Source organism: Schistocerca gregaria, chromosome X (assembly GCF_023897955.1).
Source record: "Schistocerca gregaria isolate iqSchGreg1 chromosome X, iqSchGreg1.2, whole genome shotgun sequence".
Lineage (NCBI taxonomy): Eukaryota > Metazoa > Arthropoda > Insecta > Orthoptera > Acrididae > Schistocerca > Schistocerca gregaria.
The window spans coordinates 304,776,145-304,791,847 of record NC_064931.1 but is presented as its reverse complement, the minus strand read 5'-3'; the positions used below and the strand labels follow the sequence as shown (position 1 = coordinate 304,791,847).

Genomic DNA, 15,703 nt, shown 5'->3' with positions numbered 1-15,703 from the left:
ATTTGATGTTGACACTTTTTCTCACTTTGATATTTAGGTTTTCCTTATGATTTTGGGCTGTTATTGTGGCATGGTTGACCTGGAACATCCTGAGTATTGTGTCCCAAGAGACCCCAGTCTTCTTTTCCTTTGGTAGTGCTTTGAAGTTTGTGGACATTAGTTTCATATTGAATTGACTACAAAATGCAATAAATATTTCACCATTTCTGTTTGTTCTTCTCTGTGTCAGGTAGTCCCCCACAACTGTTCCGTATTTCTTTTCTCTGTCCACCTGAGCATTGAAGTCTCTGAGCAAGACTTTTATGTGATGTCGAGAGACATTGGAAGTTGCTTCTTCAAGAGTGTTCCAGGAAGTCATCCACCTTTTCAGGGTCTCTCTTGTTAACTTTGTTTGTTGCACCATCTGTGTAGATAAGGTGTAAGCTTTATTTCTAGACCCAGTGGACAGAAGGATGATCCTCTCTGATGGGGAGGTGAAATTGATAATGGATTCAATAATGTCCCTTCTGACTACAAAGACTGTCTCTAGGATCAGTACATTGTACTTACTTTTTATTGCTGATTTTCCTTTGTGCATTCTGGACTCTTCTAAATCAAATGGGCTCTGGTTTAGGTATCTGGTCTCTTGTAGTGCCAGTATACAAGTGTTCCGATGTTATAAAGTGTTCACCAGTTGCTTTAATTTTCCTCTCTTCAGAAGTGTATTTATGTTTAGTGTTCCAAGCAGGTGTTTTCGCTTTGGTTGTGCCTTTTGTGTTGAAGTTCTGGAAAGCTCTGACTTATATCTACAGGTACTTAATGTTCAAGACTCACCAGAATCCAATGACGTGGTTGCACCGCTCATAGCAACATAGGATTTCCATTTCTGCTTACCTTGTGGAGTAGTCTCTACTGAAGGTGTTTCCATCATGCCTTAAGTTGAAGATAGTTGGGAGAGAAAGCATAGCCCACTCCCCAGAGTTACAACTGAGACTGTAAGCCCCAGAGTTTAGTTCAGGCTGTCCCTAACCTTTTAGAACAGACACTGCATGCTAAATTTCAGGGGAGCTTCCCCCACTATTGGGTCTAGACATACTGAGCTTTTGCATTGTCCCTAAAAGCAGGGTTGCCTCTTCTGCCAGTTCTGCTGTACTGATGATTTTCATCTCCGCTTTCACTACCATTGAAGTCTTCAACAATACCCTGGCAAGGAGCTTTCACAAGGTACTATCATCTGGGCCTGGTAAACCCTGGTTTCTGCTGCTTTATATATACCAGATTTAATTTGTTCCCAATTTCTACTCTGCCATGTTGGAAATTTTTAGCTAGGTTCTCTATTTGTTCTGAATACTGCCTTGTCAGTCCATCAATTTTCAGTTTTTGTATTTCCCATTTCTGTTTCACTGTCTTTTTTGAGACATTTGAATTTAAATGAACTTTTCATCAGGACCAGGTTCTGGTCACTGTTTATGCCTGTTGGGTAGCTCCTGCACTCTTTTACTTGTTTTCTAAAATATAATTTCACTAAAATGTAGTCGACCTGTTATCTTCATAAGTCTCCTGGGCCCTTCCAGGCATGTCTTCTTCACATGTGGGTTTGGAAAAGTGTATTTTCAACAAGTAATTGGTGCCTGTAGCAGAACTCAATTAGTCGGGCTCCTCATTCATTTCTTCTTCCAAGTCCATAGTTGCCCACAATCCCCACTTCTGGTGCTTCACCCACACTTGCATTCCACTCCCCCATGACAATCAGGTTTTCATCTCCCTTGATATGTCCTATCACATTACTGATGTCATTGTATCTTTCATCAACTACCACATCCTATTGGATGTGGGATGTAAACTTGTATTATCACGGTGTCCTTTGGTTCGGTTTCATGTTTGAGAAGTATTATCCTAGAGCTGTATTGCATATATCCCTTGACACGTGAGCCAGTATTTTTTCTTAAAATTGCCACATCTTCTGCAACTCCAGGTCTGTCTTAATCAGTTCTGGAGTGAATGACTTGATATTCTATGGACCAGAAGTCTTCTGACTGGGGCCATCAAACCTCTGATATGCCAAATATGCTGATTTCTATTTGTTCCACTTCATGTTGTAGGTTTTCTAGTTTGCTGCTTTGGAGCAGTGTTCTAACTTTCCAAGTGGCTATTTTAAAAGTGATTTCTGATTGCTTTCTGTATCTTTTGCAGTCCCCACTCAGAGACCCGATTGTGGGACTATTTTCTCTCTGGCAAATTTTACAGAAGTTATTGGCATGTTTTACAGCTGATGCTTGAGATATTCACAGATCTTTAATGTGGTGGTTTCTACTCCACAAGCTACTGTGAAGTGCATGGCAGAGGGTACACCCCACTGTACCAGTTATTAGTGTTTCTTCCTGTTCCAATCACATATGGAATGTGGGAAGAATGATTGTTTAAACACCTATGTGTGTGCTGTAGTTAATCTAATCTTGTCCACACAATTTCTGCGTGAGTCTTATGTAGAGGGTTGTAGTTTATTCCTTTAGTCATCATTTAAAGCCAGTTCTCAAAACTTGGTAAGCAGGCTTTCTTGGGATAGTTTTCATCTATCTTGAAGAATCTGACAGTTCAGTTTCTTCAGCATCTCTTTGACACTTTTCCATGGGTCAAACAAACTTGTGAACCTTTCTGGCAGATTAAATCTGTGTGCCAGACCAAGACATGGACTTGGGATCTTTGCCTTTTGAGGGCAAGTGCTCTACCGGATATCCTCCATTAACCATATTTGGTATGGATTTGACAAAGTAGAGCACTATACTAGAATGGGTCACCAAAGTGATTTGTTAGCAATCTCCTTTGTAGACTGATTGGATTATGACACTATCCTACCACCTGCTTTACCCATGACTGAGTGTATAAGTGCACAATTCTACATTTCTGAATATTTAAAGCAAATTTCCAATCTTTGCACAATTTTGAAATCTTATCAAGAGTTGATTGAATATTTATGCAGCTTGTTTCAGACAGTACTTCATTGTGTATAAACACATCTGAAAAAAGTCAGGCATAACTGGTCATTTTACTCACAAGGTCAATTATTTATGACATGAATAGCAAGAGTTCTAACACAGTTCCCTTGGATGCACTTCTACCTCTGATGGTGACTGTGCATCCAAGATAACGTGCTGCATTTTCCCAATCAAGAAATTCATAATCCAATCACAAATTTTGCTTGATACCCTATATGATCATACTTTTCATGATTATGATCATACTTTTCATGATAAACGTAGATGTGTTACTGAGTCAAATGCTCTTCAGAAACCAGGAAATACTGCATCTACTTGACTGGTGTGATCGAAAGCTATCAGTATGTCATGAGAGAAGTGTGAGTTTCGTTGTGCAAGATTAGTGTTTTCGAAATCCATGCTGGTTGGCATGGAGGAGGTCCTTATGTTCGAGATACCTCATTAAGGAGGTCCTTATGTTAGAGATACCTCATTATGTCTGAGCTCAGAACATGTTCTAAGATTCTACTGCAAATTGATGTCAAGCATATTGGATGGTAGTTTTGTGGATCATGTCTACTACCCTTCCTGTAAACAGTTGTGAGTGGTGCTTTCTTCCAACTACTGGACCCAGGTTGTTGTTTATGGGATCTATGATGGACTTTAGTTAGAAGAGGGGCAAACTGAGCTGCAGATTCAGTGTAGAATCTGATAGGGATTCCATCATATCCTGGAACTTTCTTCAATTTTAACAATGTCAGCTGTTTCTCAATGCCACTAACACTTATTTCACTTATCTTAATGGCAACTCCTTCTACTCATTAGACGAATTTTTGGATATAATATATGGGTAATTTCCCCAACCACCACCACAAAAAAAATTAAAAATATTAAGTGTCATGTAATATTTTGTGTAATGTAATATCTTGTATAGACACCTTTTATTAACCTGACATGTTCTGCATCATTACAAAGTGTCGTACTCATGATCTATGGAACAAGCACTAATCTAATCTAATCTTTCAGAGGTACAAGGATTACAATGGGGCAATTCTCTTGGGTTTTTCTTTGTGAAAGAATATTTGAAAACTGAATTGAACATTTAAGCTTTTTCTTTGCTACCCTCAATTTCATTTCCTGTCTCATTTGCAAGTACCTGAATACTATATTTGGTGCTACTAACAACCTTTACATACAATCAGAATTTCTTTGTTTGTGAAAGATCATTTGACAATATTCTGCTATGGTAGTCATTGAAGGTGTTGAGCATTGCTCTTGTGACAGCCAAACACCTTACATTCAGCATCTCTCTCTCTCTCTCTCTCTCTCTCTCTCTATAGTCGTATGCTTCGTTTACTTGTATTATGCACTAGTCTGTTTCTTTAGAAGTGTCCTTACAATGACTGTATAACATGGAGGGTCCCTCCCATTTTGAGCTGTTCTACTTGGGTACATATTTATTTAGTGTATCGTCACTGTTCTTTTAAACTTGAGCAGTAGTTCCTCTACATACTCCTGCCCTGTGCTGAAAATTTTGAGTACTTCATTAAGATACAACACTACTGCTTTTTTATCTAGTTACCCAGAAAATGTATGTCTGTCTACTTGTTTTTGTGTCTTTTGTACTTTGATAATCGTGTTCACTGATACTAATTTCGATGTGTACATCCTCAAAGGGGTCACACTTATTTGTTGCTTTTAGATCCAGCATATTTCCATCGTGAATGGGGTTCTGAAATATCTGTTCTAGGTAGCTTTCAAAGATGGCATTTAGTAATGTTTCAAATGTTGCTTTGTCATGCATAGCACTAACAAAACTGTAATTTTCCCAATTGATTGTTGGATGGTTAAACTATCCACCAATGCTTATAGTATGATGGGGGATCTAACATAAGAGAAATGAGGTTTTCTCTAAAATTTCGGTTGCATCAGGAGATGAGTCAGGTAGGCAATAGAATAACCCAATTACCATTTTATGCCCATCCCTGATACTGAGTCTTACTCAAATGATCTCACTTGCATCTTCAATTTGTATATCGTTAGATTTGAGTTTCTTGTCTGCTGCAACAAATACTCCCCCTCCATTTCCCCAGTCTTTTTGGTATTCAGTTAAATTTTCCCCAAAAGTCTCACTGCTATCAATATCAGGTTTTGAACGAGCTTTTTGTACGTAGTATTATGTGAGCTTCACAGCTTATCAGGAGCATTTCAAACTTGAGCAATTTGTTGTGTATGCTTCAGCAGTTAACTGCTAGGATTTTAATGCTCTCACTTGTGGAAGGCATTCTTTTAGATCTTACTCTTAGACTTTTGGATCTTCTACAGTTGTCATTATCTGGATTGGATGGAGAGTTGTCTATTCTAATGAATGAGGCTCCCAGTTATACATGCTGAGTGCACCTAGTGTTCTTTCCTGTCCCTTTGTGCCAATTCCTGGTGAGGTACCATTATTTGCCATACGTTTGAACTGCCAACAATTATTAGACCCTTACCCTTTTGTGTTTGCCTCCTCTTGACCCAAGACAAAAGCAGGTTTACCCCAAACAGGTTAAGTGTATCCCACTGGCTCAGTCTCATTTTCAGTGAAAGGCAGCATCACGAACTTGTTGGTTAAGGGGATCAGTATAACATCCTGAGTCCTTTCTGGTCCAAATCTACCCTGTACAGGACAACTAGATCCACCATTGACATGCCACTTACAGTCAAGTGGATTAGTAATGACAGATCCCATACTTCCTGCAGAGGAGACAGGATCGATAGGAAAGCATTGTACTTGAGGTACCTTTGCTACCGGTATCACATATACATGACTCTCAGGAGGTCTTCCAACACACATATTTGCAGCAGTTTCCAATAATTTGACAGTAGTCAGGACAATTTCCAGCTGCTGATGAATCTCAGCCAACTGTTCCTGTGTTCAAGAACAGCATTTGTAGCGGGTCTGCATTGCAGCTGGTGCAGTATATTACAGCACAGTGAGCAAATAACTTTAAGCTAAGCCTGCCACCTGTCTTTTAATTTCTTCATCTAAAAAATTTCTAATTCCCTCCAAAAATTGAAGGATGTACACAGAACAAGGTTTCCATTAAGGCAGCAGAAAAACCTATTGTAAAAATTACTAGTTCCCTAAAGCTTTTTGATGTTAACTAAAGTCATTAACAATCTTAAAAATAGAGTTAATTTGCAATAAATATAGGTTGTATATACTTCTCTTGAAAGGGAAACTAGATGTAATACAGTGCATGAGTTACAGTAACTGCTACAGTAACTAAATCACAAATGTTGATTTACTACAAATTAGATTATGCACAGGACAAAGGAAACTTCTGAAAATTGTCAAAAATGTATGTTTATTTGCACTTACATGCATGCTACTCGCCGCCAAGTTGACGGGTAATGACACATCGCATACTTCCTGCAGTGAATGCTGCTGTTGAACACAGCATGAGTTGTTTTATATTTATAAGGAGGTGGAAATTGCTCTGAATACTGTCAAACATACTTATGAACATTTTCAAAAATATAGCTTTGTAAACATTCAGAAATTCTCGGAAAGAACTTATTTCTCATGCAAGTAGAAAAACCGTTGTTTTGAATGAGGGTAGGCCTACTGTTCTCAAAAATTTGAAAAGAGTGCAAATAAGTTTGATGATAACAATACGGGCTTAATGCTGCACTCACAATTATTTGACATTTCACAATATATCACAATCGATGAAGGATTATGCAAAAGTGACATGAACGGTAAAATATTTGAATCTAGAATTTCAAATCACGAATGTGGATAACATGGTGTCACACAAAGGATTTCTAAGTTGGCTTTTATGTATAAAAACATGTAAATTGCACAGATTTTTTTACTTGGCTGACTATGTGATAACTTCTATACTGGTGTCCGGAAAATAAATTCTGGAGCATTAGTTTCTCTCAGTCAAAATCTCAAAAAATGTTCAGGGCCAACAAAGCACATCTTCTGCCTGAAGCAGCCAACATTGCCTGTGATGGGTTTGGCCCAGTTGCTATGGGGTTGGCTGTGATATTGCACCCTCTTGAGAATTGTGGCTCCCATAGACAGCAATATCTCTGAACTCTGATTGCAGTCAATATTGTTGCCAGGTTCAAAATTGTCAAATGTGTCTCATTCTCCATAGTTACAACTTGCTGCTTCTGCTCTCAATAGTGACTTAAGATTTAACCTAGTTAATGTTACTTACAATCCCAGCTTTGCTATTTAGTTTCCTGTAAAGTTAAAGTAGATGGTGTGAGAAATGTAGTGAGTTGCAAGTAAAACTGACATCAGCTGAAAGAAACTGAACTAATTTTTCGAACTTGATTTAATTTTCACATTATTAACATGCCTTTACATTGTTGCTAACTCTTTCAGATGGGTAAGATTACAAAATTCACAGTTGTAACATTAAAAACTGCAGCTGTTCTCGTGCATGAAATTATAATATCTTGAAGAAGTAAAGCCGCCTGTAAATTTATGAAAGTCCAAAAATAGTCAAAAGTTATAAACACTTCCCGATGGTTGACATAAACAGCTGTGAACTTGAAGCTGAATTGAATCTTCATGTGAGTACAGTCTGATTCAATAAGATACAAGGAGATCTTCATTTACGACATGAGCAGGAGCACAGTATCCAGCAGTTCTGTAGGTGGCAGCATGTATACCATACCATTGAGATCTTGCTCTAGTACCACAATTTATTTCTCGCTGACATTTGGTTATAGAGTAATGCCATCTGACCCAGTGCTAGCAGCTCCATTGTGAGGTGAAAAATGCAGATAAAAATCTACTTAACCAGCAGGAGAGGATCAGCTCACAGTGTTCCTTGTATTCTGTTGATCAAAATTCAGTAAAATAGGATATTAAGCTGACAAGGCATTAAACTAATTTTGGACTGTTGAATAAAATCTGAGAGATGTGCAATATGAAGGGTAGTCATGCCTTCAGAGTCATAGGTTTTTATAATATTCTGTATGAAAGTCATAGTAGATACATGATACTGTTTATTCAGACTGTTTTCCAGTGCTGCAACAAGCACTAGTGACACATCAAATACATAAATTTATAAAATCAATGTTAGTTGAACATAAGCCTCTGAAGAAGTTAAGAACCTTGTTTGAGGCGACACAGATTCAGGTTCATGATTCATATTACTGGGACCCTGCCGCAGTGGACAGTACCGGCTAAGAACTTTAATTGAGGTACTGGCTATGCACTCAGGAGTGTGTGGAAGCAGGCAACTGGTGGACTAAAAAAAGAGTATGCACTACATTTTACATCTAGGAAAAAATAATGCTTCAGGTGACAGATCAGTATTGGCACTCGTGTAAACGTTGGTCATAGCGACCATAATTATAACACATTCGGAGATGCTTTCATTTCTTTGGCGGTCAATTGCTTTCCTGACCGAGAGAATGGAGAATATAGTCACATACTTGGTAATTTTTACCAGTTTTGTGCAATAAGTTCACTGAAAACATTTAATAAAAGAAATCTGTCACAAACGACCCCATGGATAGACTGAAAAATTAGTAGAAAGCTTGACAAAATGATATTTTTACCTTCTACTATCCTATAAATCAGTACTCTCATCACTCATCAGAGGTCTATCTGCCCTTTGAGACAGTACACACCATTTAGTATATATGCTAATAACCTTTAGTGATTCATTTATATTATACCAGGAAAAATATTTGTTTCTCAATTACTTTTAATGTGGTAAGGAATGGCTATAAAACAAATGTACAGAATAACATGTGGAAGTATTGTACCAGTTTGTGTGCGCGCGTGTGTGTGATTTAAATATAATTTAAAATAAGTGTATTACAGAGATAATTAATTATGAATTATATCCAAAGGAACAGATTATTTTATATATAAAAATGTTGAGCTTTATTGGTGGAAAGTTATCACTTTGTTCTTCTGCATGACAATGCAGTGACACACTTTTTCAGTTTCTTCAAATTTTAATGAAGCATATAATCCCACATTTATTTGGTGCCATTTGAGTTTCTTGCTAGGTGAATTAACTTATCACTGAATGAAACAAAAGGTGGAGGTGAATGCTTGATTAAATGACAATGATTTAATAAGGGGCATGTCATCTTCATTCACCTCATTGGAAGAGTTCTGGTGGACTGGATGTTATATTGATAATTATGCTAACACATATGGTTTTTTAATATTTTGTGTAATGTATATGGGTGTACTGTAGGAAGCCACTGTTACACAATACGTCATTTACTAAAACCCACTTCATTTGTTAGTAAAACATACACAACAAGGGATCTTTCTCATTCGTTGCCCCTTTCTGTGACTGCCCCTTTATTTGATAGTATTTTAAACTCAAGTGCACTGTTGATATGTCTAGATTAGATTAGATTTACTTTCATTCCAATTGTTCTGTAGTGAGGGGGTCCCCCAGGATGTAGAGCATGTCAGAAAAACAATAATACATGACAAATATTTACAACTAAAATAAATAAACTAATGTACCTTTCACAGGTCCCAAGTGAACACTATATGAAAGGATCATTTTACAACACTACACCCATTTACTAAGGTCACATTAATGCTCTGAATTAAACATTAAAAAATGATTTATTTATTTATAAGGTAATAAACATATAATAGAACTACAGCAATACTTATTTACAATGAACACATTACTGCATTGTAATGTTTATGTTCTGAAATGTTAATTCCATTTCTTGCATAGCTTCAAGATGTTGCAGACCAATTTGCTCGAATGGTGTGCCCCCTAGACAACAGTCAGTAAGTATAATAATGAAAAACTTTTCAGTTGCATCAACAATTATACTGAAAATTTTGTAAACTTTTCTGGGGACCTGTTTATTATATATCTGTTTGTCATTATTCACTCTCACAGAGTGTGAAATTTAATGAAATTTCCAATTTTGTTGGTTAGTTTTGCTTTACGCTATGACTCATGTTGTAAAGCTGTTCTACATATGATACAACTCCTCTCCACGATATTTTACACCAGTTTTGTCTAGTCCGTGTATTCATTGTAACCAAGTGTTTGCTACCCAATATAACCTACTGCACATGTTTTGTCTTTGGTGCTTCTCTCATAACTGATTCACTGATAACCTCCTCATTAGACTATGTCTTACCATCCTGTTTCTGGTTATTCACAAGGACTTCCACCTCTATCAATAATAGGTAAAGTATATGGCCATTTACCAGACAATTCTCAAGTAGGTGTAATTACCCTCATTAAGTTTCTCACTTTTTTTTAACTGCTATGTTTTGATTTTCCTTCTTCCTTTGTTCTGTAAATAACAGATTTTAATTTCTTATTCTGCTGTATGAGTGGTAGTCATTAAGTTACAAATTATCATCTCAAAATATTAAATTACATAAATAATTTTTTGTTCATTTATGGGTACATGTCTTCATTCAAGACACACGCTGAAATCCCCATACCACTGTACCACAAATTCTGTGAAATTTATTTCAATTCATTTGCTAGTAATCTTTATCACGAGTTGTGATGTTTTGGGTCCTTTCAGTTTTTCTTTTCAAATTCTTACTATTTTTTCCATTAAACAGCTGAAAAGAAATGAGGGTGAACCATTGCCTTACATGACAGCTGTATTTATTTTGAAAGGTCGAGATATATGTATTATTATGCATTTATATAAATGATCCATCTCAACCATTTATGTACAACCGAACAGCATATTTCATGTCATCACTAAATAGGCTATACATTTCCTCAAAAATCTTGTTGACTAAACAAATCTTACATTTATTATTCATAAGATGCTTCTTTATTGTGTGAATGCCTTATCAGTTGCTTGTTTTTTTTTTTTTTTTTTTTTTTTTTTTTTTTTTTTTTTTTTTTTTTTTTTTTTTTTTTTTGGTAGCTTATTAGAAGGAAACATACCTGTATTTTTCTTCACCAAAAGAGGTTCAAAAACTTTGCAGCCCAGGAGGTGTGTTTGTTTGTTTTGTCCATTCTTCATCAATACTCTGGTTTGTATCCATTCTTCCTTCCTGATTCAGTGACATTCCATTATTTCACTTATTTTCTGTGAGTGTCTTCTATCACTTTTAACCATAAAATTTTGTGACATGCCTTCTCACACTAAATCTCTCTCATGTCTTTCAGTGCTATTAAACTTTAAGAAGCTTAATCTGTCCCATACAAACTAAAATGAGTGAGGCAATGTGGTATTTAACATTCTGGACTCCCATTCAGGAGGAACAAGCTTCAAATTTCCATTCAGATTGTGATTGTCCTCAAATGGACATGGCTGATTTCCTTCCCCATCCTTGTGTATTCTGATGTTATACACTCTCTTCCTGTGTTATCTTCTTGTAATCCAGTTCAGTTTCCTTTCAGCAATCAAATAAACATTAAAGGTTATACATTCAGAATGTAAACCATATACTAAAAGTTACTTTTGCCCTGATATGATTAGGAAAAGTCACTTGAATTTCCGATGGAAGGTTGCTGAGCACAATAGCTACTGTTACATATAATTTATAGCCATTAATTTCATTTCACTTAAATACCTACAATAGATGTTAACCATTTTTGAAATGCCGCCAACATTGTTCCCACAAACTGATATTTGCAAATCTAGTTTTTCATCCCTTTTTTTTATCACAGTATACTTTTGATCCATTTGTTCATATAATTAGTTGCTATGGGTTCTATGGTATTGTTTAACAGAGGTCTGGTTGTGTAACATGTTGGTTTGGGTCTTACAGAGGTTTAGTTCTACATCTACATCTGCATGATTATTCTGTGATTCATAATTATGTGCCAGGTAGAAAAATCATCAAACCACCTTTAAGCTGTTTCTCTGCTGTTCCACTGTCGGCCCCAGCATGCAGGAAAAATTAACACACAAATCTTTTCATGTGAGCGCTGATTTCTCTTATTTTTTATGATGATCGCCTCTATGTCTGTAGGTGGGTGCCAACAAAATATTTTCATGCTCTGAGGAGAAAGTTGGTGATCATAAGTTGCTAAGTGGTTTTGTCTTTGGGGACTATATTTAATACTATTATTTGCATTCTTTGCAGAAGATTTCACTTATTTGCTGTGCATTTCCAGTTGTAATGTTGTGAACAAGTAAGTCCATGCTGTGCATGAATATTCACTGAAGCTCTAAGTGCATGATTATTTCATGTAATCAATACATACATATGATAGTGTTCAGTGTGAGGAAGATTCAAAGTATTTTCACGTATGTGGAAACTGAAACACCAATTAGAAAGGGTCAGAATGAAATGGGACATGTTACACGTGGCAGTAGTGACTCAAATATTGGAATTTTGTGAACTCTCATTGAGTCATACAAAGAACGAGGAACTGAGTGTTTCTAGGGTACAGCATATCAGACTACCTCATCCAATCCTGCATTTTGTTAGTACTGATCACTGGAGGATAGTTATGATCAGTTACTGGGGTGACTAAATGTGCTTTGTTCTCTGTTGATGAAGTAGCTGGTGATGGGCAACTGTGGAAATTTGTAATACTTTCTTGGAAAAGCAAAAATATTTGAATGTTGTAGGAAAACTCATTCAGTCATTGACTTCCTGGAACACAGCTGAAGAATGTGCAAGGCTTCTGCCTCTATGATTTGCTTTAAGTCGCAGTCAGTGTTAACAGCACATGAATTAGTGGAACATACTGCCACGTACTGTTGTGTACATAGTTCCACGTAGTCAGCGCGTACAGAACTTTCCCACTAGAGCACGCCCCTCTAAGCACAACAGCGCAGGAGCAGCGCTCGTCTGTCTCTGCACTATGAGATGGCACTGTCTCAGAGACGGACCAAATTCTGCTTCCGCCGATCTGCGTATTAATATGTGACGCAGCCAATGAGATTGCTGCTAACATAGAACCTTTTCTCCTCGCAGATCACACTCGCGCAGTGATACCTGAATGCGCGAGGTATTATAACGAGTGTACAGACCTCCGATTAATCAGTCTGCATTAGTCTGCACCTGTCTGTACCAGTCTACATTAGTGTGTACCAGCCTATAGTCAAGTTTCAGTCTGCGCCTAATAAGATTATCATATTCCTGTACATAGCCATGAAGATAAATGTGTAGACACTTTGTCAAGTATCAGAGATATGTGAGAATAAGATTACTGTACCAAGACCAAAGGAACTTCAGATTGTCAATTGTAAACAGCATCCAGAATCAAGTTAAGTAATATCTATGATTTTTATTATTTTAATAAATGTGTGTGAAAATTAATCAAGTTCTGTTTAAAGTTGGTCACCATCAATCTGCTACTCTAAGCGTGCAAGTGGCATTTCTATCATCTGACCTAACGGCAGAAGATAAACCCGCCACGATAAGACCACGAGACGTATTGCTCACACTCGCCTACTTCGTTAGAGCGACAAGTCAAATAATCTGATGGTGTGTGTACCGAAGGTCTTACCGTATGCACACCACACATATTGTACTACATTCTTTGCCATTGTGCAGCAATTGCAGCTGTGATTCTCAACCAGTGGGTTATTACCCCGAGGGGTAAAATGAAATTTTCTGGTGGTTAAAAACGGTTAAGCCAGGAAACTAAATCGTTTTAAAAGATCAATATCACTACCTCATTAAAATAATAATTTTTAGACAGATAAATAAACTGAGGTGACAAGAGTCATGGATACCTCTTAATACTATGTTGGAATTCCTGCTCCCCAGCGTAGTGCAGCAGCTCAATATGACATGGACTCATCAAGTCATTGAAAGTCCCCTACAGAAATATTGAGGCATGCTGTCTCTGTAACTGTCCATAATTGCAAAAGTGTTGCCAGTGCAGGATTTTGTGTACAAACTAATCCAGTTATGTCCAATAAATGTTCAATGGGATTTATATCAGGTGATTTAGGTGGCCAAACCATTCACTCAAATTTTCTAGAATGTTCTCCAAACTGATTGCGAACAATTGTGGCCTGATGACATGGTGCAGTGTCATGAAGTTGATGAATGGCTGCAAATGGTCAATGATCAGCTCATTTGGACTGGAGGACCCAGTCCACTTTTTGTAAACACTGTCACCACCAGCTTTCACAGTGCCTTGTTGACAACTTGGGTCCATAGCATCATGGGGTCTCTGCCGCACTTAAACCCTATAATCAGCTCTTACCAACCGAAATCAGCCTCTTCTGACCTGACCATGGCTCTCCACTTGTCAGGGGTCCAGCAGTATGATCATGAACCCAGGAGAGGTGCTAAGCAGGTGTTGTCATGCTGTTAGCAAAGGCACTTGTGTCAGTCTGCTGCCATTGCCCACTAATGCTAAATGTCATGACACTGCCCTAATAGATACATGTGACAAATGTCCCAAATTGATTTATGCGGTTATCTCATGTATTGATGCGCGTTTTTTTTTTTTTTTTTTTTTTTTTTCCCCACATGAATCACTGGAGCAGAAATATCAGCTCCACCAATGCACTGCTCTTTTATACTGTGTGTATGTGATTCTTCCGGCATCTGTATATGTGTGTATTGCTACCCCATTACTTTTGTCACCTTAGTGTAATTCTAAAATTGTCAAATATGAGCATTGACACATGACCGGACGTGGCAGACGCCACACCGAATGTCATATCGACATTATCTGAAATTTGTGCACACTTGAGGATGACAACAAAACCCAGCAGGCCACTTGCTTAGTATGGGTCATTTATTAGTTGCTCCCCCAGGTTATCAGTTCACTCACTGTTCATTTTTTGGTAGCTTGTCGTTCGCTCACCAACCAAGTTGATGGACACATGAAGTGAATGAATTGTTGGCATCTCCAATTTCACTACCTTCTCAACATACTTTAGATTGTTACATGAGAAACAGAACCAGTTGAGTGAAATTTTTACCTATTGAGTAAAAAATTGCAAATTTACAGTGTCACCTTTTGTTTACTATTTGACATATAAAAGAGTTAAGCTGTAAGTAGTTGTGTGAGTTTGTTTCTTATTTATAGTTGTGGTACTGCTGTGCAGTAATCATAAAAAGATAGCTGTAAATGACATACAGTTCACACAATCTAAAAATTACGTTACATGAAGGATGGAACTGAATGCCACATGTGATTCAAGGCTACTTTTTCACTGCAAAATAAAAGTTGCACACAAAGCTCTGTGATTTCAAACATGGGTGGAATCACAGTAGCAAGCTAGTGAGGTTGAGGAAATTTAACTGTGTCTGATTAGAGGCCTTGGAAGGCCCTACAGTACCCACTGACTTATCAGCTGATAGGTGTCATTGAATACTGATATGGAAGGGCATGTGATCAGCACACTGCTCTGACGGTGGTTGTCAGTTTTTGTGATCGAAGTGCCAGCTTCCCAGTCAAGTAGCCCCTCAATTAGCCTCACAATGGTTAAGTGCACCTCGCTTGCCAACAGCACTGTGCAGACCCAGTTGGTCACCCATCCAAGTGCTAGCCCAGCCTGACAAAACATAACTTCAGTGATCTGACAGGTCACAATGCCCACATAGTACTAGGGACAGAAAGTTGGCCGAAATCAGATGTAAACAGTAATGAAATTCTAAACTCAGATTGGAGTTTATTCTGCAGAGACAGGCTGGACAGTGAAGGGGGAGGCGTGTTTATAACGATAAAAAGTGCAATAGTATCGAAGGAAATTGACGGACATCCGAAATGTGAAATAATTTGGGTGAAGGTCGCGGTTAAAGCAGGCTCAGACATGGTAATTGGATGTCTCTATAGGCCCCCTGGCTC

General features: G+C 37.6%; 1 protein-coding gene across 4 annotated transcripts in view; it reads left to right on the top strand.

Annotated features, from left to right (window-relative positions):
• The window catches only part of LOC126298715 (tRNA:m(4)X modification enzyme TRM13 homolog), a 126,185-nt gene that overhangs the window by 83,030 nt on the left and 27,452 nt on the right, over nucleotides 1-15,703 (top strand). For 2 of the 4 annotated variants that reach the window (XM_049990138.1, XM_049990139.1), the window contains one exon: nucleotides 9,683-9,738. The exons of the other annotated variants lie outside the window; for them this stretch is intronic. In XM_049990138.1, coding sequence (XP_049846095.1) covers nucleotides 9,683-9,738 — 56 coding nt within the window. The remainder of the gene's footprint in view (nucleotides 1-9,682; nucleotides 9,739-15,703) is intronic. 4 annotated transcript variants of the gene reach the window in all.